Here is a 26,096-nt window from a genome sequence, read left to right on the forward strand (position 1 = left end):
GAAGACTTCAACTGATGGGCCATCATAGGAAAGGATATTGCGTTCCTTGTCTTGCCTGCCCGTGGCCTCGTTGCTTTTCTGTGGGATATTGCTTTCTGTGCCTGTGGTCATATTACAAGCATGTTTACAATGGCTAAAAGTTGACTGTTTGGCATATGATTTGTACTGAGTAATATATAAACTCGAAATAAAAGTGCAGGGGTAAAGGGCCTCTTGTGACTGATGTGGGGACAGCTTCCTCTGAGTTGTTTTCTTGGGTTGTTTTACAGCTGGACAGTCTGGCCTAAATCTGTGTTTAAAGCCGAGGCCTAAGCTAGGTTTTTTTTGGGTCGATATGTAGGGTTAAATAAGCCTGAAAAGACATTCGCAAAATACCCGATTTAGAGGTTCGGGCCCAATTGGCCCAAAAGATATAGCCCGGCCCATGTTCGTCCCAATTCGAGGGAATCCCAAAAGCGTCCATCATAGGGCCAATAAGCAAAGAATTCGGGCCCAAGTACCAACATTTCTGGCCCAGCAGGAACACATATTGGGCCCTCTTAGAGGTCAGGCCCACGAAAGAAGGGCTCAGGACGAGTTGGGCCAAATTAGTCATCTCAGCGCAGCGAACCAAATATAGCCCACTGGCCCAATAGAATAATGATACCAAATGGATTGGGCCGAAGCCTGTCCAGGCTCAACAGGAACTGGGCCGAATCCAATTTAGGCCCAATTAGAAGAATCTCAGGCCCGGGAAATATGGGCTCATTACAAGTTTGGGCCAAGTGCCATGTCTAGGCCCAGAAAGAATTGGGCAAAAACAGGGCCAGATAGGCCCAATTAGAATATTCTTAGGCCCGGGAAACATGGGCTCAATACAAGTTGGGCCGAAGCATGGCCATCTGGGCCCAACAAAAAATGGGCCGAATCCCTGAAGGCCCATGGAAGAATAGTCCCAAATGGCGTCCCGCCCACTAAGCAATATTTCAGGCCCAGGCAAGATGGGCTCTCTACGAGTTGGGCCAAAGCATGGCCGCTAGGCCCAAGTTGGACCGATATGCAGAATTCCATTCAGGCCCAGTGAATATGGGCCCAGCTATCTAGGCCTAGAATATGGAGTGAAAAATAAGCCCATTCAATACTACGTGTAGGTCCCATCTAAGCCGAGCATTGATTGGGCCCAGAAATCAAGAAATTTAAGCCCAATCCAGGCTTCAGATGAGTTTAGCCCAAATGCTTACTTCACATATGCAACCTAGGCCATGCCCAAACAAGGCCCACTGAGAATAAAAGTGATTTTTAGTACCTCAATCTGTGGTTATGATAAGTTCACCCAAAGGGGGCCCAAAGAAGGATTCTCCTACGCCTACGGCGCAGAAATGAAGCAGGTTCCACCTAACTATGCCCAGAAATGCCGACCCTCAAGTCCCAAAGAAGAGTTATTTGGGCCTAAAGAGCGAGCGCATGAGATTTTATTACTCATTACTTCACTATCGGCACATGCAAAATAGAAATGCATTGCTAAAGAGTGATACAATCAAACACCTTATCAATCTTCCAACAAATTACAAACTCTTAAGGAAACTCTACGCTAAACAATAACACCCATGGGAAGGATGGACACCTCATCTCTCTTTTAAGTTAATACATCAACTACCCCAATAATTTAGCACACTACAGTCGCAAAAATGACAAATGTCTTACCAATCCTTAAGCAGCTCACCGGCAACATCCTTATAACTTACTCTCTTTTTCTTCTGAGGCTGCTCAACCGGATCAAGTGGGAGCTTCTCCTTTTCAACAGATGGCTCGGTTGTCTCCATCTTTCTCATTCCAAGGCTTGGGATCATGTCCAATAGCATAGCTTCAACTGGGTCACTCCTAATTTCCATCTTCCCGATGTATTGGTCATCATGCTTCGCCCCAAACTCTGTTTTCTGATCATTGCTTGACGTTCCTTCCCGTGGATCAGCACACCTTGACTCCTCTGTCCTGCCTCCTAGTAAAGACTCCAAAATCTCAATTTTCACATTGTCTGGACTCTCAGCCATCTCATCCTTTAAAGTTTCATGAATTCTATTGTCTTTTTTGTTCTTTGTATATGCGGGCGCTGTTTCAGCAGCAGAACTGCTTCCATCAGATTCATTTCCCGATATTTTTGCAGGTTTCTTTCCAAGACGTGTTCGCTTCCTCACAGCTTGACTGCTACTACTTTTTCCTCTATTTCTGCGGATGGAAGCAGGTCTTCCTTTTCTTCTTTTGTCACCAGTCTGGTCTTCTGAAGCTACCGCCTCCTCCTCAAAAGACGATAACTGTTCCTCCTCTTTGCACAAGCTCGAAACTGACCTCTCTTGATTAGCCTCATGTTTGCTGAAGAAATAAACAGGGAAGTATAAATTTCATTCCACTAACAGTTCTTGCAGATTAGATTGGCAGACAAATGGCTATAGCCGCATGCACCGTCGGGACATGAGAAAAGCAACCCTCATACAATGAGAAATAGACAAGCTTCCAGCTTTAATTCACTAGCTCAAGTATCCTTCATATCAAATGGGAGCCTAAAGCAAATATTGCTATGCCATTTGGACATGATCACCAGCCCTTAGCTAGCCACTAGAGGTCATTCAGCAAGAACAGAGTAGCAGATAGCTGCCCCAGCCAAGAGGCGGGATTACTGTTAATGCAAGCAGTATGACAAGCAGTGGAGCTGCAATGAGCACAAAATTTACTGCTAGTTACTTTGGTAAGAGCTGGTCCATAAGAAGAGAGCCAAGTACAAATATCGAAACTAACAATAGCTGGAATAGTAATCACAATCAGAGAGCATTGGTCCAAAAGCATTTCAAACATTTTATCTAGGAGAGAATATTGCTCCTGAACACCTAATAAGAATGTTTAATGAATCGCTAAAATGTTATATTCTCCTACCAATTCCTTTCAAGCTTCGTCTCTTTGATTTTATTACACAGATAAGCATTTACCTCCATAAAAAGGAAAGGGCAAGCAAGGTATCCTCAATGTTAAATTTGTCTGTTATGGTATCCTCAATGTTAAATTTGCCTGTTATGTATACAGAGTGATGGTCCATCCATTCAACAGCCAGTGATACAGCAATGATAGTTAGCAGAACAATGTGCTGATTAGGTGATCAGGCTGCTGAGTGAAACCCATCACTTACCAAGATTGAGACCTCCAATTGGCCACTTTAAGTTTCTCAACTCCTTTTAAGTGACAATGATTGATTTGGAAGACATTTTCCTCAAAATTATCACTTGTATCACTTAATAGAATCAAAATGCGAAAAATCTTTTCATAGCTCACAAGATTTTTTTAGAAATAAATTGTTGTCGATAAAATTAATTATTTTTAATCAACGATAAAAAATTCCATACTTTCATTTTTGTAAGCGATACAAGTGAACATTTTTAGAGAAATATTTTCCAAATCATTTATTTTCCGCACAATAAACAAAGCCTTAATAGTAAAGCAATCAGTCATTTTGCAACCCCTGAACACCAATCAGGTCTTGTGCAATCTTTGTTTCAACCATGGTGGTCTCGATTAGATCGCCAGACTAGACAAATACTGCTCTATAGACACATTCCCAAACTCTGATGGATGCAGGTCCTACCTTCTATTATTCAGATAATAAACTCTTCACCAATGTTCTAATATCAGTACGTACTATCTTCATTGAGCAGGAGGAGCAAGGGGTAGTGAAAGACGGGCATAACCCCATTTCTTTAACTTGCTCAACAATCAGAAGATTTTTACAGCATAGATTATATTTCAAACAGCGACCACCTTGAATTTTTTCGGCACATGCATTAGCACAGAGGAGTCAAGGATGATTCAGATGGTCCCTCTTAACAACCTTTGTGCTAATTCTGAATCAAAGAAACAAGAACTTACAATATCTCCGAGATCCATTTTTAAGAGTTAGGTGGCTTTTTAAATCGATAGCCTTCCAATACACAAGGGGAAAATCTTACTGAGGATTCGATTCTAGACCTACTGGGCTCTTCATCCGGCGATTAACTTTGTAAATGGGCTGGTGAAATAGTTAATTTGAACAGCAAAAAATCTGCCTGTAAGAGACATAGATTCTTCTAGTCATTATCATCAGAATTTTACTACTCCCTGACGCATAAAATTTAGGATAATCTTTTCAAGTCACCAACACCATCAATAATTTCGTGTAATCATGATCATAAGATTTCCAATGCTACCAGACATAATTCAGCATACATATTTTTTTTAATAAACTCCATGAATTATTCACTTGAACAAAAAAAGAACTCCTACATAGATGATTATGCAAGCTCTTCATAAAAGCTAGATCTCTTAATTTCTCTTCCTGGACATGAATGCAACTCACCAGACTCCTGTGTCTGACTCTTCTATCCAGGCAGTGCCTGAATCTTCTATCCAAGTAGTTCTCAAGTCATACGGATCCTCAGGCAATTTCCCACCTCTTTCCATGCAGTCTTCCAACCATTTGAAATCAACTACATGCAATTTCTTCTTACTTAGAAGACGTTTCCCAGGTGCATTTAAGCTGTAGAACATAGAGATATTAAACCTCACAAAAGAGATAATTAATCAACTTCCTCAAGGAGGAAACAAAACCATTTCAGCACACGCACAGGCACACTACTTCACTTGAACCAGCTAGCTCCCCCTAAACTGTCACATAGAACAGTAGTACTTATAAATGACTCCCAATAAATTTACTGCCTTGAGGATAGAGTAGACCTTCAACATATTTGATAAACTAGCTCAAAACCCATGCTATGAGGGTGTATATAAAACTAGCTATACAGTCATAATTCAATTTTCCATAACTAGATTTTCCCCAAAAATATTGGAAATCATATTCCAGATTACTTCAAAATCCCTTAATATATTTCACTTATAGGAAGAAGGAACGTACATATATGTTTTTTACTCATTATAATAACAAGCTCATAATATGTAAAACTGTGGCAAATGACTTTGAGGTACATAAGATATATACAAAGTGCTAGCAAACCACTCAACAGTAGTAGATTTCAAAGGTTACATGATCAAACACTGAAGAGACAGAGAAAAGGAGATAAGGAAGGGAAGGCAAATGACTAAAACATAGAGAAAAGGAAAAAAAAAATGAGAATCCTCAGTCACCCAAGCAAGTAGCCAATATTATGCCACTTGCTTGGAATGGGCAAGTAATTCCTTCTCTTGACTCTTTTTATAATGATTGCACCCATCAAAATTAGAAAAGAAGAGGTTGGATTGTCAATTTTCTATGTAAATTGAACTTGTATAGGCCAAGGATCAAAGGTAATTTCTATCGGAATACCTTATTTATTTGTAAACAGATGCAAATTCATCAGATGAGCCATTGATATATTATGAACTTTATGACAAAAACTTTAGAGCGACATCTGACCAAGTATCCTAAAAAGCTTTCCACACAGCATCTAATGAAATACCTTCTCAAGATCGTATCGATATCAACTGAAGTTCCAGGTTCTGACACTACAACCACGTGAGTAGCATGTCCAAGATGATTGCTGACTTCGCCACCACCCCACAACACTTCCAGTTCCAACCTCCTTTGCATTAGCCTCAACAAGAGATCCCATTCTGGTTTTCTTCAACATAATTGACAAACAGAAAAAAGATGGAAGCAAGTTTTAGGACATAACATTTAGAAAAAAATAGAACAAGTTAGTGCAACAGTCTATTCAGTAGTTTAAAAACTAAATGTATTACAATGCCTTCATTGAAGAACAGAAGTGAATGCAGCATCCATGAAAGCATGACCACTTCTCTGATGGGCAGAATTTTTTCTTGTAATAATCAACACGATGAGGGTCTTCTGATCTTTCCACATTATTTAAAAGCTGAGATAAAAACAGCAAATATCAAGTTTACCATTCCAAAAAGTAACCTGAATTTATCAACATTACAAGCTCCGCAATGGTCACAGCAAAACTTCCTAATTTCATAAGAACTGCCCATTGGTAAATCTCAATCATCGGGTGAGGTTTCACACATCACATTAAACTCGTGAATAAATTGTATGTGGACATGCGCACCCGCGCGCAAAAGAACCGCACGTGTCATTTGTTTGCTTACTTGTTTGATATCTGCAAGTTCAAGATCCCAATAGTAAGAGTCAGAAAACTCATCGATTTCTTCTTGCAATTTCCTCTTTGATATATCAGATAGGAAGAGAAAGTACCTTCAAGATAAGAATCACTGCTAAATATCTGCCTTAATCTGAATTTAAGAAAATAACTAAGGCATTTTGAAACACTCATTACAAATAAATGACACAAAATAAAAGCGCATCTAACTTTGGCTGCAGAGGAAGAAGCTTTTTTTGTGAACAAGAATCCAGGACCCATGAGTAATGAATAATATCTTTTCTTTGTTTTGCCACCTGAAACTTGATCCCTGCCACAAGGTTTCTTCAGTAAGTACAATGGAACCCGGTTTCCAAGAATCAATTGCAAATAAATATATAATAACTCTATGATGCTAAAAAGAGAGTAACAATATGAGAGAGAGAGAGAGAGAGAGAGAGAGACCCTTGCTTTCAGCTGCAATACAGTGGGTAACCGAATCATTCAGATTCATGGAGAAAGTGCCACCATTCTCAACAACCATTTTATGCAACGCATCAAGAGAAAGGTTCGAAGGAACATTTACAAAGTCTGAATAAATTCAAGGAGATCACAAAGGATCTTAAAGATGGGTAAAAAAGAAGAGACCAACAGCCAAAAGAAAAAAAGACCCGTAAAATTATATGTTGTTGACATTGTTAAGCAAAGAGCAGCAAGGTGCATGGGACAACAAAAACAGTGGATTGGAGCTGGTATACGCAGCATGTTAACAACTCAATTATCTCCCCTATACAATTGGACTTCCGAGTTGCAGGCATATTTATCAGAATCTAATACACTAGAGGCTAACAAACTGAATCAGTCAGAATCGATATATAAACAAAAATATATCAATTGATTCATGCCTCCTGAATATCTCAAGATTCAACAAAACGAAAATAACCACACAATTAAATTGATTCACAAAGATTGTATTATGAGAATATCTTCAAACTACTTAAAAAAGCAGAAACTATAACGATATGCGTTCATAATATCTTTTCCAAAAATGATATTCCATCCCACATCTTTATCTTTATCTCCAAAAGTACTGTTAGAAAATTATCTACCACATATGACACTCATGTATTACATAATCATTTATACCATTGTCCTATAGTCCACATAATAATTGAGGACTACCACTATTAGCTACCCCTAGCCTGCACCAAAACTTGAAAATCATATTCGGTCATTTGACAATATCTTATCCATAAGTGCATTATACGCTAAAAAAGAACAAATAAGCAGTATCTTGACGAAGAAACTCATTTACTATTCAAGACAGAAGTGTGTTTCCCATTATCCAAGATTATCTAAACCACTCAGTATCACTTAAAACATTTACATTAGCTATCCATAAGTAAATAATGATACTGACAAAAACGTTAAGCATATTTGTCTCAATGTATGCAACTGGATCCAACTACTGCATTCCTTCCTTTTGTTGACAAAATTAACATATCGATTCACGAATCTAGTGTTTCTTTTCCTTTTTTTAATACCAAAACATTGTTGAGGTAGAAGTGCATAAGGGAGTGTGCTTAGCACTACAAAGGTCAAACGGACTGCAACTAAAGTTAGAGTATATCTTCGACCCCAAAAAAAAAAGTTAGTATATGTAGTAATTAAAGATGAACTACCCTCTTCCACCAGGATAAGGGAGCAGTTACATCATACCACCAACTGAAAGAAGCAACAGAAAACCAGCGATTAGAAAGGATACAGAACATCAAACTTGAAAATATCCGAGTTTCCCCTTTGACGCCAGAAATGTCAGTTCGCATAAAATGAGAAGGAACAATAGTCAAGTTCCTTTTCTCTCCCTTTCCTTTATCAGAAGACCTCTTACGCTTTAGCCCACTTGCCAGCCGGCCTTTGTACTCCATTCCCCCATGTGTAGTACCATTGCTCGAACGTACTAGTTCCACAAAAGCTGCAGCCACAAGGGGAGAGAAGAAAACCAAATGCAAACAATTCTTTTCTGTTAAGTTGAAGATTTAGATAGGATATGAACGTGGATAGGAATAACACATGTCGGCATATATGAGATAACTTACACTGGACATCAAGACAGTCATGCCAAGCCTTATCCCATCTAACTCTGTCAATTCGCGGAAATCTTAGACTGTATGGAGCAGCAAACACCTACATCAATGAAACTGAACAAAGATCAAATCAAATAAGAGCAAGCAAGCAGCAGATATGGCAAAAAGCACAGGTGGTAACCTTCATTCCACAGATATTTGGCTTAATTATAGAAATGTAATACACGTATAAGTGCAAACCTCAGAACTTATGGTCCGGATGTCACTAGTTATAGAAAGTATAATGGATCTGTAACAAAGAAAAGTACACACTTATATCAGATACGAATGCTTTTGGTATTGAACAATCTCAAAGATAATAGTTATGCCATGCCCATGCACACGTGTGCTGATACATGAGAACGCATAACATGCACGCTATTTAGAGTAGTAGAATGACTAACTTCTCAGGACTCTCAATCCAGACATCTGGTCTTTCCTTTGAATGGTTTGTCACTTGATAAAAGCTTGGTGGTGACTTCTTAGGGAATTCATATTTCCTGGAGAGAAAATTGAGATCAATCCACTTATCCATTATAGAAGACCAAAGAGAGGAAAATCTGCTGGTATGCACAAGTACAAATTTGGCTTATCAGCTTCATCTTTGTTAGACAATTTGCACCTCAGGCACCAACAGTTCAGTCATTAGTATCTCTTGCGCTTCAGGACCCCATAGTAACAACAAATGCATTAAGACAACTAAAATTGATGATCCAAAAAAACTGACCTGGACAACCATATCATAAAAGCTAATGCAACCAAAAAAAGCTAGAGTAATTAAAGAAAGAGATCTGAAAATGGACATCTATGTTGCTTTCTCACTATTATCTCATCATGCAGGTTAGTAAAGAAAAAAGCCAGATCAATGTTTTCCTGTAACATCTACCTGATCAGATAAAATGGAGTCTGTACCTAAAGTATGGCTTTAATTTGGTAACAACAGCCTCGAGTTCCTCGTCAGAAAGTCCGGTACCCACTCTACAAAAGGAAATGAATCTGCAACAAGTTCAATGCGTGGAATTATTCATACACTCGATCTGTTTTATAATAGTATAACATCAATACCGTTACACTATCAAATAGCACAAAAGAATATTGCCAAATTCTTCAATCAATTCTCCAACTTTCTAACTACTTAGGAAGAGACTGGCATAATAGAAACGATGAAAGAACAAAATTCAACACATCACAAAGTATGCTATTCACACATGTAGCTCATACACTACATGCCATCAAATAACTCAATTTCAGGCATGTTCATGCGACAAGATATGTATGTGGCTCATTCATCCTGACTACATTCAATCATCATATCCGCACCATTTTCTTCTGATTGCAGTAAAATCTCAATTTTTAGGTGCCAAGAGGAACATGCCACCCCATTACAAGAATCAGATTGACCATTATCCTTCAAGCAAACTTAATCAGGCTTTTCATTCAGAGATGAAAACTACATCCTGCAACACCGATAAGGATTTAATTGGCTGCCAAGGCTACATGAAATTTATTACATAGGGAAGGATACAGCTAAGGCAAGTTAGCGACTAAAAAGTACCGTCTAGGATATGTGTTTGCAGGTGGACACTCAGCAAGACCAACCAAAAATTGAGCCACCTGCATATCGTAGAATCCATATTTATTCTTAACTGAGATACACCATAGAAAGTGACAAAAAATTAATGGACATTGCACTAAATTCAGAAATGACCTCGCCTCCACGACGCCCAGATCCATAGTATCCTCCTGACAGGGCATGAGACATGTATATATAATCAAAACAATAGGATGTGATGCTCCAAACAGGAAAGTTTTAGCTGAACAAATTTTACCTATGATAAGAACATCCAAGTCAGCACTAGCATGAATATACTCTGGCTTCAGCTTTAACCACTTTCCACTCCGATCACCCGGCTCCCATTTGGAACTGAGATCTTTCAAGATGATTCCTTCGTCTCTAAAATCCAGAAGTACTTCAATTAGATAACACGTCTGGACCATATATCACAGTCGTCCAAAGGAAGTCAAAAGATGGTGACACACTCGTCATCGGATGTGTTTATTGGAAATTCTTATGCCAAAATTAAACAACAGTGAGACACCCACACAGGAAATCCTTAGGCCTTATGTGGTGCATTTGGAAATAAAGGAATAGAAGATTGTTTGAGCATCAGATTCTATTCTCCTGTTTTTTGCTATTATGTGCATATACAGAAAACATGCTCCAGTCTTTCTACTATTTTTTAGCGCAGTTTGTCTTCACTTTATCCTCCATTGTTGAATATTTCTAGTATACTAGAACAGATTCTCCTTAACAAGTAAATTCAGTTGCTAATCAGCAAATTCTATATCATTCCTTATGTAATATCGAAGGTCAACTAGATTGATATACTCATCTCCAAACCTACAGAACAAACCAGTTAGATCCCTTCACAGTTAATAAAGTAGTTAAAAGGAAAGCATTTTGCAAGAGCCAGGTCTCTAGTCTTCTAAACCTCTACAGGCTGCTAATCGCCAAAGTTTCCTAGCCCACACTGCTAATGCATTACTTAAGTTTCCTTGATCCCCATTACTAATGCCTTACAACAAGTGCCCCCGTTTCAGGCTCTTCTTGATCCCCACAAACATATTACAGTCAATGCCCCCTTTCAGGCCTCATGAAGAAGAAAGCCAGAACAACAAATCACCTGCGACTTCTGTAAATGTAAATTTGTATTTATTCAGTAGTGGTTAGAGTTAGACAATTTACACACTATGAGCTTATGAGAGACAAAAAGAAAACATTCTTTTCAAATACCAAAGCATATTTAAAGGCAAGCCTTGTTTGTAGCCCAAAGTTAGAGGAGGAGACAACCGAACGTTTACCTGTTCTCAATTGTTTCTTTGAAAAACCTCTCGACATCTTCCATATTATGAGCAAGAAGAGACCAACAAGGCTCCCCTGAAAGCCAAACAGGAGAACTGCAGTTTGACAAGAATTTACCTTGGCGGAATGCTGACAAAAATGTCGGATTTACTTCTTACCAGGAGGACGGTGACTGTTGAGTCCTTCATCAGGTACCAAGATCTCCAAACGACCCTTCAAAGGCTTCACAACTTTCCGGAGAAGCTCATGTCTTTCCTTCAAGGTTTGGTGAATAACACTGGTATCCCCAGCATACAGGATGTCAAATGAAATATCTGGTCATGGTCATGTTAAGAAGAACAAAACATATGGTCTTCTTTTGGATTTGAACTAATAATTCAGTATGAGGGACCAACACTCTTGGTCTTGAACTTTCAACAATAATAGTTGTAAAAAGTTAATCTTACTAGAACAAGAACTTTCCTAGGTATAGGGTGATTAAAAGTTGAGACAAATCCATTGTTAAACGGATAATAATAGTTTGATGACGTCATGGCACATGAAAATGTCCTTTACATAACTAGAATTGTCCGAGAAATGGAGATTAGCATAAGAAGGAAATGATCATCACCCTTTGACAAGAAATCCTTCTCTCTTTATTAACAGCTGCCATATGTAAAACTAAATTTCCAATTCATTGGTCCGCTTACCCTCACTAATAGTAATAACATAATAGAGAAAGATACGAACAAGAAGTGTTTAAACCTATTCAAATGGTTTGTAAGTTACATAGTGCTTGTTCAAGGTTAAGAGAACCTAAGTAGCATCGACACGTGACACGACACGACACAAAACGTCATTTATAAAAAAATAAAGAAATCCAATACATTGGGACACGTATATTAAATGTATATTTTTATATATACGTGATAGATTACCATGCATATAGAAAAATATTAGCGGTGAGGTTCTTCTTCTTCTTCTTCTTCTTCTTCTTCTTCTTCTTCTTCTTCTGTTAGAGATTCACGATTAGGTTTTTTTTGCAGATTGGGTATATTAATTTTGGGGTGGCTAAGAATATGACTTAAGTATATATATTTTTGACAAATCTACGTTTTGACCCCTAATTTATTGAAAATAGTTAAAATTGACCCCGTACTTGTCGAAATTGCATGTCGAATTGCTAGATTCACGTGATGCTAACGTGTCCGGAGCGCCGACCACATGTCGGTTGGTATCACAACAACATATTGAAGTCTATAAGAGGACAACCATCCCTACCTCCCTCTCCTTGACGGCTCTAGGTCACATGACGTTGGTAAGCAATGCCATCTCAAGGACATAACATTTAGATGGCTGAAAACGACAGAAGAGGCACTTTCTTTAGCACTTATGTTATTATAATGCTGTCAAGAGATTTTAGTCATGATGACAAGTGCCCATGGGGCAAGTAAGTAGTGATTACAAATGTCAAAGGTTATGGGAAATCACTACACCATGGCTTGTTCTTGCAAATTCTCTGTATTAAGTCTTATCATCCAGCAATTACATTACACACTACAACAAACATAAATTTCATCAAATCAATAAAAAGATGCTTAGAATAAAATGGAAATCACAGTGAGAAAGGGGAAAAAAGAGGCAGCTTAAGTGAGTTACAGAGCTTCATTGTTATTATAATGGCAAAATACCAGAATACGACTTCGACAGTGTACGTACGCATAATTCATTAGACACGGGTTTACTACTGTCAGTATACTTGGCACATTCCACCCATCAAAACCAAATGGAAAGATCCAAGATATGGGCCAAGTCACCCAAAGGATACAGCACAACTGCATTCACAAGGGAAATTTTATTAAAGTAAGAACAGTTCAGCAACACAAAAAGTGAGCACATTCGACAAGTTAAACCTGTCTATCACTGTCAAGCCCATCCCTCGCTGCCTTCGCTGTAGAAAGACAAGAATGAACTAAGATGCTCTCCCCATGATGTAAACAACACTTGGACAAACATGTTGAGATGATATTAAGAACATAGAGGGAAACCTATTTCCTGATTTGAACCAAACTCGGCAAAACGATTCGCAGACTTGTCCCAAACCAGCATCTCACCATCAAGGATGCATCTGAGCACAGGATAAATATGTAAAGACCATTCCAGCTCAGGCTCATTAAGTTCATCAGAATAGATGCCTATACATCCTTCCAAAAATATGTAAAGACAAATATCAATAATGAAATGTGGGGCACGCCACCTATCATTAATAAGAGGACCATGGTATCATTAGTAAGACATGGGAGCAGCAGAAGCTTTTGGCACTTATCATGCAACTGACTTGAAATTATCATCCAGCTAGTAGCGATCACTGCATATATTCTACCGGCACTACTTATGCATCAATTAGGTTCAACTCTGTCCAGTAAGAATAAAATTAGCATGCTAATTGAGGAGAGAAAATGACACCCACAATAGACTATCACTACTTGCACATCAATCGCATCAATATACAAGAACCTAGTTCTTTCTGTTTTGTAGCCGAAAAGGAAAAAAAATGAAAGGACAAAGAGCTACCCGAATGTGGAAAGTACACACTTTAGGAAATCCTAAACACTGCTTACCTATCAACCACAATATTATTGATTATGATGTCTGACATTCCTGGTCCATATTCTGTGTGATCCAGAAAATTCCTGCGCATGATGCACCATTTGCACGCATTGTGAGAAAGTAGAGAATGCATTACCAAAGTGAACATCAAGTAAAGACACGCTGCCTTAAAGACTCGCCATTATAGACAAAGTCTGTAATTTCTTTTTCTATATCTCTTTGGGTCTAGCACTCTAGGCTGACTGAATGCATGTATGTGTATGTCCTCGAGTCTCTGCAATAACTAGTGTGATACGTAAGCTTACCTGGAAAAAAAATGTATCTCAGATCCGTTCTTGTGAACTTGGATGCGGTCACCATCAAATTTGCATTCAACCACCACTTCCTTTCCATGAAGCTATGTATAATAGAAATCCTAAGTCAAGAAAGGCATATAACAGACATCCATATCTACAAAACATCCAATCGTTGAAGCCAACTAATAAAAGAACCAAGAAATTTTTAACCAGAAAAAAGCACATTCCAATAAGCGAAAAATAAATGTGTCAATTCAGTGGAACAGCTTAAAATAAAAATAAAAATAAAAACAAATGAGTGCAACAGAAATTAACAATCTGATTTCTTTTCTTTGTTTTTGACTTCAATAGAAAATGCAAAACTAGAAGATAGGAAGTGAACCCAAGACCTCATCAAGTCTTGGCAAGGGTTGACCACCACTAGGTCAATCTCTTGTCAATCATCTGACGGAATAAATCATTGACTAGACCAGAAAAGCTCCAAATCAAACACTATCAACCAAAAAAAGTTGACAGCAGTAGTTAGAAAATGGAACGCACACAAAAGGCTCAATCCAAAATGCATTTCAGCAACAAGAGTAAGATGTCAGGCCTTTTTCCATGCAGCAGCTGCGTTTCCAATTCTCATTGCAAGTTGAGGACGAACAGCTTTGCCAACTTCTATGTCCTAAAAATAAAGACCCAGTGGATAAATGAATTATAAGCCCAATATGATAGGGGAGGCATTGGTATATGTAAAAGCTTCCAAATTCTAAGCAAATGGAATTATATGATAGGGGAGGCATTGGGCAACCCAGAGGGGACCCTAACTAGATAATTTAACACATAATTAAAGGATAAATATTCATTTGAGTTCATCAAGCCATTTCCATATCAAAATACAGCAACCTAAATGCTACAATACCAAATCCATGCCAATGTCCCCCTCCTACAAACTCATAAATTGGATGTCATTTACGAAAAGCCATTTCACAGTGGTTACCCCTTCTCCTTCAACAAAATATGAATTGCTTGAAATGCTTTAGATGCAAGATATACAGTAAAACATTCTGCTTTTCATTGGGAATCGTCCTTAAGCCTTCATCTAGACATAGAAAACAACCTGCATGCTACTTACAACTTCAAAACTCCATAAGTTTAGAGCAATCTATTTAGACTTATCCCCAGTCCACGCCATAAAATGCACACATGAAGTACCATATATCAAGGCTCACAAAACCAATGAGCAGGCCTAAGAACACAACTATCACATTGCCCATTAAAATATATTTTTTCAAGACATCTAGAGATCCAAAAGCACTCACAAGAACAAGACTAGTCGTTTCGTGGGTATACTCAGCTAGTTACAGTTCCCAATTCTAGTTGAAGAGGATATTTTAAATCTCTCATACATAGCACGTGTCTATTGATACCAACATATTATATCAGAATCTAGAAAAAGGCTATAGCAAAAATAAAGCATGTAGTATCTACTTGCTTTCCCTTGTTGAAAAGACAGATTTCATGTGAAGACCGGACATCCGCAGAACAGGAACAGAAACGTGTCCAATATTTATGGGCACGTGCTATCACTAGAGCAATTTTAAGAATCAAAAACAGCTTCCAAAGATGTCCTTCACAAAAATAACATGATCAAATGTCAAGCAATATGAGTTCTCCAATATAAGCGGGGGCAAGTTTTTCAAGCAGCATACCTGGCGCTTATGCCGTTGGCCACGATCTCTAAGCTTCTCACAGACCAATTTCAAATCACAGGTGACATTGAACAAATCCTCAGCATCTGGATGAAATTCGTGGAATATGCTCTTTTCACTGATGCCTAACTTCAGATCTGCAGAGAGAATATAATCAGACATGACAAATAAGTGAAATGCAAAGACTAACAAAAACTAAGTCAAGAGATAACACCTTTAAGAATGATCATGATAATCCACTTCATCTCCTGGGCATTTGTCTTCTTTATCAAAGTAGAAAGAACTGAAGTCTTTTCTGACCTGTTCAGAAATTTTTCAAAGGAAGAGGCGTACAAGTGTAAATACCAGTATAGCGCACCAAAGGCGTGAAATCAAATGAACATATTACTGTACAACAACTAAATGAGGATGAGGAACTTTATGCCTTGAGACAGACAGTTTAATAGAAGATAAAAGCTGCAAAAGTATCTAAAGAGTAGGATACAATCAAACAACTTGAGAGTAAAATTTCCACAGGGAACAACTATGAGAAAGTAGCCTGCCTGTTTTCACTCGATGCCAAACGGTCAAGCAAATCATTTAACTCCTTAATGGTTTGGCCCCCAGATGCCATTCCTTGCCTACGTTGCAGCACCTAGTCCAAAGAAAAATCGAAAAAAATTAAATGAATAACGTCTTTTGGTGCCAATGACATTGCCAGCATACCCAATGAAATTAAATCCAGAACAACAATTGGCATAAGCAATAACTCTGCTTCTTAAGTGATAATAGCTATATTCAAAAGCATGTTCACCTTTATCAGACTTGTCGCGTTAATGAAAAGACTAATGAGGCAAGTAAAAGCATCAACAGAATGCTCTCCAACTTCCTATAACGACGGTAGTTTACACTTAACGTTTCTCGTGAAGAGAACTTGCTCTATTTTCGACAACTCAAGTGACAGTCAAGACAGATTCCCTAAGAAATGGCCAATATCCCAAAATCATTTCAAATCTCAACACATGTCCACAATGATAGCTCGAATGGCAGCAATTATTCCCTCTCAAAATTTAGGACCAAAATCACGTGCTAACTCTCGTATGAAGACCTAACCTATATAGAGAAACAGCAGCAGAAGCAAAAGCAAAACCAACAAGCGATCATATGGTCTCTGATAAGTCCAAAAACGCTATACCTCAGCGGCGACGAGAGCAAAATTGCCAGCATTGGCACCGGACTTGGGGCCTCCGCGGCGCCAGTTGAAGAGGCGGACAGCGTCCTCAGAGTCCCGGGACATGCCGAGAGCGTCGACGAGGCAGGTCGCGAGGACGGACTCCTTGAGGCCATAGGTGCCGCGTTCGCGATCGAGCGAGGGAAGGATCAAGCGGATGGCACTGAAGTAGTCGCTGGGCTTGCAGAAGGTGTCGAGAAACTTTCGGAACTTGGAGCGCTTCTGAGCGGAGGACTTGCTCTTCTGCATCCAGTTGAAGAGGCTGACGAGAACGCTGAATTTGGTGTCGCCGGACATTCTCGACGGCGAAGAGAAGAGTCTCGCCGGGAGTGCTTCTTGTTCTAAGGTTTCGAAGGTGAATCGATCGAGCGAGGGTTTTCGGATTAGGGATGAGATTAGGGAAGACGATGAATCATATGGCTGGAGCTGTAGAGAGTAGAGTGGGGTGGTGACTGGCGTGTTGTGTTTGGGAATTGGGAATGAATCGAGTTTAACCGCCAAAGCAAAAACTTCCAGAGCGCGAGAGTTGAAAGTGGACGGGCCTATGCCACTGCCAGCTGGATCGGCGACGAGCCGGGTCGGCATGAAATATAAAATGAGGTGGGATTACTTCATCTGTCCTGCAGATAGATTATAATTGCCTTTTTCAAATGTAGATTATAGACAGAGCATTCGAAATTCTTAATGTCGTCAGAATGGACTCATTGTTTATTGGTAACAATAAACTAACTTCAACATCTTTTTATTGAATAAAAGGAAGAATTGCAACTTGATAATTGCTTGTTCGTGGAATTTCATTGAAATGCTTATTAGATATTCTTCTAGGCAATCCTTTGATTAGTAGGTATTATATATGATTAGTTTGGAGATCTATTAACATAAATGACACGTGAAAAGTAACTAATTTTGACATTTTTCTTTACCTAAACTGCCGTAACATAGGTGTGTTTATACATATTAGCAGGGACAAATGATTAGTGCACCAAACTAATATATTTTTAACACTTATTTATTTACTTTATGATTTGGCAGGCTCGGTGAACCTAATGCATTAGTTCAGCATTTGGCCAATGGGCTTTGAGAAATGCAAATATCTTTGGATTAAAGGCCATTTTCAAAATGCAAGTAGTGTTTGGTAAAGTATATTTTAAAAACACATTTGAAAAACAACTTTGATGTAAATATTATTTGGTGAAAAATGAACTTCGTAAAGTATTTTTACTTTTTGAAAAAAAAAAAAAAACGGTGGTCGGTCACGGACGGCCGCTAGTGGTGGCCAGTGAGCGGGCAACTGCGGGGGGGCCGGTAGGGGGCAGCGATGGTCGGGTGGCGAACCGGCAACGACAGTGGGGGGCGGCCAGCCGCAACGGGCGGACAAGCGGCGGTGGGTGGCAAACGAAAGTGACAAAGTTAAAATAAAAAAAATTAATTGCATTTCGCAAAAGTCCTTTAACCCAAAGTACTTCTAGAGATACTTTGGGTTATAAAAGATTTTGGAGAGCATTTGAGATGTAATTGTATATCTCAAAAGTGAGTTAAAAAAGTAGCCAAACAACATTTGCATTTTGTCAAGGGACTTTAGAGCCCCGATGTTCATTTTCAATCTTGAACCAAACAAGGAAGGACACGATCAAATATTTTTAACGTGCTAATTTTCCCCCTCGTTTACTATAAATACTTTGGAATTGACTTTTATTAGTCCTTGGCATCTTCCAAATATTGTTTTGAATTTTTGCAAAACACGTGTAAAATGGAAAATTCATATGCTATTTTTATTTAGAAACAATTTAAATATATCGAAATGCGTATTTTTTTTTTTTTTGGGTCTGACAAAATTTGTAGCTAGCCACCTTGCAAAAGTTTTTTTTTTAATTTATAAAAATAAGAGAATTTTTCGTTAAGGATAGCTTAAAATAAAGGGAAAAAAAACTCAAAAAATTTTGAATTATATTCACCATGACATACTTATCTTAAAAGAATTTTGATAGCATTCACCATGCCTATCTGAATGATAGAAGGCGAACGATATTAATATGGCGCCTATTGATTGAGGATAAATGTCGCAGTAGACATAAATTAAGATTTTTTATGTCAAAAAAAAATAATAGTAAATATTTAAGGGCATAGTTGAAAATCGCGTGTTCTTCGAGCTGGCCCAAAAACAAAAGGGGCCGAAGCACGTTAAACCAGAGATTCTGGAAACGTCGCAAGGATACAGCTCGTGGCATCGCTCCTCAAGCAAGCAACTGATCAAGCTCGCGTCCCAAACGGCAATCAAATCAAACCGGAGAAGAAAATGGTGGTGATCGCACCAGAACCTGAACCTGAACCTGAACCTGAGGAGGTCGCCGAGAAAACTTCAGATGCTGCGCAAGCATCCACCAGCCATTCGACAGTGAATGGGGACTCAGACGGCTTCGAGACAGCCAGCGAAGGCGACGTCGACGCCGATGATGCCGCTGGCGACGGCGGCGTTGACCCTACTCAACAACAGAAACCACGAGAAGGGAACGATGCTGCGGTGGAACAATCGACGTCTCAAAAGGACGATTCTCAAATCGATGCGGCGGACGATGAGTCGAATCAGGTCAGTCTGTGATTCCGCGTGTACATGCAGCTTTCTAATCTGTAATTAGTGAGCTCATGCTTGTATACTTCTCAGTTTCGTTGTTTGTGTAATTTATTCATCTGTGCAAGTTGGGAGTTTTCCCTCTATAGGATGTCGTCTGGTCGATCCTTTATCAACCTGGGCAAGATTGTCTTTTGATCGAACGACTAGACGTGAACTTTGTCGGCGCTGCTTGAGTTTTGAGTTTGGTAATTAAGCCCTGATTTTGAGAATTTTTGCAGCTTTCTCATTGGATTTGGGTCCTTTTGGATGATGGAATACTTTTCCCCGTCTTGTCATAAGGCAAGCCAGTGATTAGTGCTTACACTCGTGTCAGATATGAGTATTACTTGCAAGAAGTCTACTAGTTCTATTTTTTAGGCTGTACTTCTTCGACGATTGATGGAGAGCAGACGAACGCAGAAAAAGAAATGCAATGTGAAGGGATTCGATTCCTTTTTTCGTTGGCACATTTTCCTCATCATTGTACCCCCCCTGATTTTTTATTGCACAGATTCTTCGTCATCTTATCAGGCTGTTGGTGTACATTTTCTAACTTAGTCAAAATTTGTTCAGAACATCTTGTGAGAGTAGACTGAGGGACTAACCAAGTGCATTTTGAAAATTCATGCTGTTTAGGTTGGTTCCCATTGGAAAAATCGCAGTTTTGGACTACCTGAAGGCAGATATGAAGCATAATCTCTTCAAGTACAGAGATTTTTTAGTATTATTGCAAGTTTCTCTGATTATCTCAAGACATCTATGCTGCATTTGGTCTTTATAATGTTATAATGTTTTCTGTAGGGATAAATAAATAACATTGTTTATCATTACCAAAAAAAATAATGATAATAACGTTGTTTACATATGTCAATGAATGGATTTAGGGGACCAGAATGATCTTCTATTAGATAACGTGGTTCAATACCATAATTTGACCTCCCCCAAAGAAAAAAAGAAACAAACAATGAAATGAACGTATTAATATTATTTTTCTTGCAAATTATGAAGTCTCTCTCTCTCTCTCTCTCTCTATATATATATATATATATGTGTGTGTGTGTGTGTGTGTGTGTGTGTGTGTGTGTGCAACACAGACTTTTTCTTACTTTTTCTTCTCTCAATAAACGATGTTTATCCTTTTCAAAGCAGATTGCCTTAGCACAAGCAAACGAAGCAAAGTTGGAAGGTAACAAACTGTTTGCCGATAGTCAATATGAGGAGGCATTGTTGAAGTATGAGCTTGCCTTAAAGGTTGCTCCAGACATTCCTGCGTCCGTGGAAGTAAGGTCTATATGTCATGGAAATCGTGCAATATGTCTATTGAAAATGGTATGCACCTTTACTGATAATGTGACACTTTGTCATTCATTTCAATTTTTGAGTTTGAAGGAAAAGAATTTCATTTGAGAGGCAGCCTGCCTGCTGTCAAACCGGCAAAAAGAGAATTTGCAAGCATATGAGTGCACTCGTAAAGCAACAGAATTGGAACCCTTTTAGCAATACAGTGCTACAACTTATTATGAGATCGTTGCTGTCCTTGATCAAGATTGTTCTAAATATTTTTTATGGAGCAATCTAAGCCTAAGGTGTTTCATTTTTTCGCTTTTATAGCCTTTAATTTTCTTCTGTGTTTCAGGGTAAGTATGAAGATACCATCAAGGAATGCAACAAAGCATTAGAACTGAACCCTACATATATGAAAGCATTGGTCAGGAGAGGTGAAGCTCATGAGAAGCTAGAAAATTACGAAGAAGCTCTCGCTGGTAGGCATAAATTCGAGATGATCAATTCTGCGTCACTCTTCTGCATAATAGAGTGTCCATCGTTCACAGATATCTTCAACTAAAATGTTAGTTGGCTATCTTCATCATATGGGAATAAACATTTGTTGTTCATGCATCCTCTGATTCTCTAGTTGGCATAGAGTCGTGTGAAGGGCGCAAATGTTGGTAATGAAGTGGATTTGGTGAGCATATTGATTGTTTGAGGGTTTGTTATGCGAGGAGCTTGTAAGAATTAAAGATTATAGAGTTTCTCTGCACCAATAACCATCTTTCAGCTAACCTAGCCTCCTCCGTCCCTCGGGACCAATAAGGTGTAGTACATGAATATTCACCTGTTGTCAATCGACTACGCATTTTTCGCCTTTGTAATTTATTTATTTGTCTAGTAATGAAATCTTTTTTACCACCACTGGTTCTAGACCCTGGTGTCACCACCTTTTAGGTGTCTTCGATTTCTGACAACCATCATTTACTGTTGGTTGAACTGTAGAGAGCGCTTGTGTGTTGTCCAACTTTGTCTTTACATCTTTCTGAACTTGTTTTCATATGGTTTGCAGATAACAAAAAGATTTTGGAAGCGGACCCTTCAAACAATCAAGCTAAGAAGGCCATTCTCCGCTTGGAGCCACTTGCTGCAGAAAAAAGAGAAAAGATGAAGGAAGAAATGATTGGTCAGTCATTCATCTCAGACATTAACTTTATTTGCCCTTAATCAATTACTGAGTGATTATGTTGTTTTATATGATGATGTCCACTTAAATGAACCAGAGTACATCTTTCCTTTAAACTTGTGATGTCTATATAGAAAATTTTGCTGTGCTCCAGGTAATGTGTCTGGTGAAATAGCAGGTCTGTTGAATGATATTGCCATGAGTTAGTATTCTGTTGTTTTGCTGAAAAACTAATTGTGCCTGGGCCTATGTTCTCTGCAGGGAAGCTGAAAGACATGGGAAACTCTGTGTTGGGCCGGTTTGGGATGAGCATTGACAATTTCAAAGCTGTTAAAGATCCAAACACTGGCTCATATTCGATCTCATTCCAACGCTAGCCCAGTTTTTGGTGATTAGCAAACGGTATCATTTTTCATCTTAGAAGCCAGTGGAGATGGAGAAGGAGGCGAGGAAGTATAATTCATGAGCGGTGATCCTTGCCTAAAATGGACCATGCAGCTACTTCAACCGAGCATGAAAACAAAAAGTCGGCTACTTCATGTACTTAATGATGATGATTTGAGAGGAAACTTCTGTTTTCAGTTAATGACATTGCTGAGTGTGATTGGTATATGAATTCCTTAGTCTTATGATATTTCATGTTTTTTATCAGATCACATTTTGATTTCACTTGGATCACACAACCATCAAAGTGTGGAAAATTGACTCGACTCCATGGACGAGTAGACAGTGCTACTAGAAACATTGACGGCCAAATTTTTCTAAAAAAGTTCTCTTCCAGGCCTCAAGAAAGACGAAAGTGTAACATCTCTTGGACAATCTTCGCCATTCTGTTTTAACACAAGTCACTTTATCATTTAGCCTAATACCCTAAAAAATCGGACCTGTTGTCCTACTTTTACCTTTTGTCTCGTAAAAATACTTTAACTTGAGGTGCAGTTTTAATTTTACTTTAATTTTTTTTTGTCTCATAAAAAATCCAAACTTTAAGTCCATTCTCAATTCTATCCTAGACATTTTTGTCTTATAAAAAGCCGTCTCCGTTTCAATACAAATTTATATCCTAATTTTTTTCTCATAAAAGAAACGCTAGCTTTAGGTTCAGTTTTAATGGTTCTCTAATATTTTGTCTCATCATCGACGGGACGGTTTGGCATCTCGAAATTAGCTTCGGGATGACCCACCTGCGCAAGTCTTTCCGAAAAAACGATCAAGACAATTGACTGGATCCCGTGAAACCATCAACTTTTACTTGAGTCCTAAATCTGTCTCTATTAATGCTCAATCTTCGATCTCAAGTAAAAATTTGTGGTTCTTTTATGAGACTTGTAAAAATTGTAAAGATAGGATAGGACAATAAAATCGGGACAAGACCTAAAAGTGAGATTTTTTCATGGACAAAAAGAAGTAGGGTAGAATTGAGACATAATCTAAAGTTGAAAATTTTTTATGGGACTAAAAAAAGTTTAAGGTAGAATTGAGATCAGAACTAAAGTTAGAGATTTTTTATAAGACAAAAGGTAAAATTGGGACACAAGCTAATGTCGAAATTTTTTAGGGCATTAGGTCCTTTATCATTGTTGTGGCTTGTATTACGCAAAAAGTAACGCGTTTTACAACAAATGGATTTGCCTTGCACCTGTTTAGGAAAACGGGATAATCTGAAAGGTGCCCCAGGCCATGGTCTTCCTCTCTTTTTAGCTCCTGCTGGTACCAATCGATTGAGCTAGACTCGCAATAGATCAAGAAAACCTATAACCAGTGAAGTCTTTTTCTTCTAACGTCAAAGCATAGATTAATCCATTTAATGTGTCACCAACCAGTTCTACCGATCAAAGAGATCCAGCGTTGGCTGTTAACCGGAGGACAACCAAAACAAGAGCAATGTGTTCTAGGATACTATTCAGCTACCAGAATGGTTAAGAGATCGCAAGACCAGGATCATAACCTCGGTGCAAAGTAACTCGGGAACTCAACTTAGAGCACAATTGGTTAGTGGCTGCTCTTTAGACTTAAAATTCATTGCATGGGAGCCTGAACAATAACGGCTTCAGACAATCCAAAGGGAAAGAAACCTGAAACAAGACGAAGAAAACAGACAAGGAAGAAGGATATTAGAAATTTGTAAAGTGAATGTACTCTATAGTTGTTTCAATGCAGGTACAAGCTAGCAGTTGCTGATGATATCTCCAAATGGGGTTGATACGACAGAAGTACTTGCTAATAGCAAGCTTATGCACAAAGTGGACCATTCCAGGGGTCTCTTACAGATGTTGCTGGTCAAAAAGTTGACCCGTTGAATCCAAAGAATGATCTCTGGACATAAGCAAGTGTAATATCTGTTAGCAAAGGGTAAAGAAGATGGAGAGGAATCTGTCTCCTCAAAGCATAACAGAAATCATTGTCCATGTAAATGCACGTTACAGTTTTCATTCTGCAAAATAGTATTTAAAGTTCATTAAGAATAGGAAACTTTCTTTTTGATGACACGTTAACTTGAAGCAAAAGTTATATGCATAAATTTATCCCCCAGAAATTTGCTAGTAGAAAATTTGAATATTCATAATTTGATTTCATAAACACCTCACTTACTAAACCACCTTATTTACTTTCTTCTCCCATTTTTGTGCCCTCTTTTTCTAGTTACAAACTCTAGTCAACACCGTCTTTTGGCACACGCAAGCAGATGTCTATGCCTCATCCCTAGGTCTAGAAATGATCTCTCTCTTTACCAGCCTTTTTCGCCAGAGCAATTCGCAAAAGAATTATCCAAACAGGATTTGGCAGGAGACAAATATTTCCAAGTTCTATTTCTGGAGATGGGAAATTCGATTGTTGTGCCTGGAGCTGTTAGTATGGCAAGAGATTAATGACACTCCAGGAGCAATTCAGGACGGAAAAGAGATGCAGAATCTCTAGTCATCATTAAGCTTGGAATTCTGGCAGGAAATAATTTGTTTTAGTAGACCAACAGAACGATATTGTAGCAATAGCAAGATAACAGCACATTCGTTCAATCTTTCCTCCAGGGGAGAGATTCATGACTTCTCCCCCGCCAAAATTCCAGTCCCACAGCCATGAGTAAATTAAGGGACAGTCCCTTCAGTTCACCCTATACAATCAAGCAAGCGAACTCACTGTTGTATGACAAGATTGACTCCAAGCAAACTGTAACGGAAAATTTTGATATCTGTGATGTATGTATGCATGTGGAGTATAGATCACATGCATGAATTTCCTATTTGTCGCCAAGATAACATTGAATGATACCAGGACAATTTTCTAGTACTGCATGTAATGGCGCATCTTGGTGATGGAAACAGAGAAGCAAAACCAAACAGAACAATGTAGACATCATTTTCAGTGAGCAGAACAAAATGAACTAACCTGAACATCATAAAACTTGATGTAAAACCGGGAGCAGTCGATGGAAAGTTTAGTCTCTAGTATCTCTGCAATGGTGGAACTCAACTTGCCGTTGACGCTGGGTCCCAGGCCTCCAATGGATATCAACTCACCATACGCAGCCGGTGCCTCAGTACCAGCAAATGCAATGGGCACCGACCCATTCAACAGTATCATAACGTACTGCACAACAAACAGAACCAGACCCATGTCTCTAAATTAGTACAGAGCCCATTGCGAGTATCAAAATGAAGTCTTTCATGTCGATTGCTCACATAGAAATATCGTCGAACAGTGTGAGAGCAGTGTAAATAGTACTTAAGGTGTTAACGAAAAAGGAAAAAAAGGGCACTCAACAGACTCGGGCTTGCCAATGAGCTTAGCGACAGCTTTGGTTGCGTCCTTGAGAATGTCAGAGGCAACGACTGTGTCGACCGGCACATTGGTGTACAGGTTCAAGGTCGGCATCTCTCTGTCTCCTTTTCGCTCGGAGAAAAGTTAGGAGTGTCCTCCAACTTTCGGGCGAATACAGAATGGATGGATGGTTCCTGAGAAGATAAGATCTCGTGGATGTTTGTCTGCTGTGTCACGAGCCGCCTGGAGTTTTCGGCCTCGTGTCACTCTTCCATCAACGACGGCCAGGTGAATAACGTCTGGGCTTTTCTCGTTGGAGTATTTGTTTTACTTTAGCATTGTTTGATTTTCGCAAATTATTGTCTTCTTCTTCTTTTGTTTTTCAGTTTACACTATGGATG

The 26,096-nt window shown here is 38.8% G+C and overlaps 3 protein-coding genes across 8 annotated transcripts; 1 reads left to right on the forward strand and 2 right to left on the reverse strand.

Moving 5' to 3' along the window:
• Window positions 1-1,384: 1,384 nt before the first annotated feature.
• LOC115744541 (DNA ligase 4) lies at window positions 1,385-17,407 on the reverse strand. Of its 5 annotated transcripts, none has more exons than XM_048277339.1 (27): window positions 16,835-17,406; window positions 16,203-16,294; window positions 15,875-15,960; window positions 15,661-15,797; window positions 14,559-14,633; window positions 13,976-14,067; window positions 13,682-13,753; window positions 13,109-13,188; window positions 12,974-13,011; window positions 12,780-12,895; window positions 11,240-11,358; window positions 11,081-11,156; window positions 10,048-10,172; window positions 9,927-9,961; window positions 9,774-9,832; window positions 9,131-9,214; window positions 8,623-8,718; window positions 8,420-8,468; window positions 8,192-8,279; window positions 7,858-8,067; window positions 6,558-6,683; window positions 6,324-6,423; window positions 6,103-6,208; window positions 5,737-5,867; window positions 5,454-5,615; window positions 4,358-4,537; window positions 1,385-2,349 (listed from the first exon to the last, which is right to left on the reverse strand). In XM_048277339.1, exons 1-27 carry the CDS (start codon window positions 17,165-17,167, stop codon window positions 1,680-1,682), a joined length of 3,537 nt encoding a protein of 1,178 aa, XP_048133296.1. In that variant the 5' UTR covers window positions 17,168-17,406; the 3' UTR covers window positions 1,385-1,679. The 5 variants fall into 5 exon arrangements, with proteins under 5 accessions (XP_048133296.1, XP_030535631.1, XP_030535632.1 ...); XM_030679771.2 differs by having other exon boundaries at window positions 11,240-11,395; window positions 12,889-12,895; window positions 16,835-17,405; XM_030679772.2 differs by lacking the exon at window positions 8,623-8,718 and having other exon boundaries at window positions 16,835-17,407.
• Window positions 17,408-19,023: 1,616 nt separating this feature from the next.
• Window positions 19,024-22,587, forward strand: LOC115744568 (tetratricopeptide repeat protein 1). Its single transcript, XM_030679810.2, has 5 exons — window positions 19,024-19,457; window positions 20,631-20,810; window positions 21,118-21,244; window positions 21,823-21,936; window positions 22,198-22,587. Exons 1-5 carry the CDS (start codon window positions 19,167-19,169, stop codon window positions 22,311-22,313), a joined length of 828 nt encoding a protein of 275 aa, XP_030535670.1. The 5' UTR covers window positions 19,024-19,166; the 3' UTR covers window positions 22,314-22,587.
• A 1,326-nt stretch (window positions 22,588-23,913) lies between these two features.
• LOC115744569 (macrophage migration inhibitory factor homolog) lies at window positions 23,914-26,033 on the reverse strand. Of its 2 annotated transcripts, none has more exons than XM_030679811.2 (3): window positions 25,699-26,033; window positions 25,324-25,524; window positions 23,914-24,252 (listed from the first exon to the last, which is right to left on the reverse strand). In XM_030679811.2, the coding sequence occupies exons 1-3, from the start codon at window positions 25,807-25,809 to the stop codon at window positions 24,217-24,219; spliced, it is 348 nt and encodes a 115-aa protein (XP_030535671.1). In that variant the 5' UTR covers window positions 25,810-26,033; the 3' UTR covers window positions 23,914-24,216. The 2 variants fall into 2 exon arrangements, with proteins under 2 accessions (XP_030535671.1, XP_030535672.1); XM_030679812.2 differs by having other exon boundaries at window positions 24,252-24,370.
• Between the last annotated feature and the right edge of the window lie 63 nt (window positions 26,034-26,096).

The sequence above is a fragment of the Rhodamnia argentea genome, chromosome 4 (genome assembly GCF_020921035.1).
Source record: "Rhodamnia argentea isolate NSW1041297 chromosome 4, ASM2092103v1, whole genome shotgun sequence".
NCBI classification, from domain to species: Eukaryota; Viridiplantae; Streptophyta; class Magnoliopsida; order Myrtales; family Myrtaceae; genus Rhodamnia; species Rhodamnia argentea.

Coding starts and splice junctions, on each gene's coding strand:
- LOC115744541 (XM_048277339.1), bottom strand. CDS start 17,167: ATGTCCGGCGACACCAAATTCAGCGTTCTCGTCAGCCTCTTCAACTGG. Junction 10,173..11,080: donor AAAGAAACAATTGAGAACAG/GTAAACGTTCGG, acceptor TCTGGATTTTAG/AGACGAAGGAATCATCTTGA. Junction 6,209..6,323: donor CTTCTTCCTCTGCAGCCAAA/GTTAGATGCGCT, acceptor CTTATCTTGAAG/GTACTTTCTCTTCCTATCTG.
- LOC115744568 (XM_030679810.2), top strand. CDS start 19,167: ATGGTGGTGATCGCACCAGAACCTGAACCTGAACCTGAACCTGAGGAG. Junction 19,458..20,630: donor CGGACGATGAGTCGAATCAG/GTCAGTCTGTGA, acceptor TTTTCAAAGCAG/ATTGCCTTAGCACAAGCAAA. Junction 20,811..21,117: donor CAATATGTCTATTGAAAATG/GTATGCACCTTT, acceptor TCTGTGTTTCAG/GGTAAGTATGAAGATACCAT.
- LOC115744569 (XM_030679811.2), bottom strand. CDS start 25,809: ATGCCGACCTTGAACCTGTACACCAATGTGCCGGTCGACACAGTCGTT. Junction 25,525..25,698: donor TCATTGGCAAGCCCGAGTCT/GTTGAGTGCCCT, acceptor TTTGTTGTGCAG/TACGTTATGATACTGTTGAA. Junction 24,253..25,323: donor TCAAGTTTTATGATGTTCAG/GTTAGTTCATTT, acceptor GCTTATGTCCAG/AGATCATTCTTTGGATTCAA.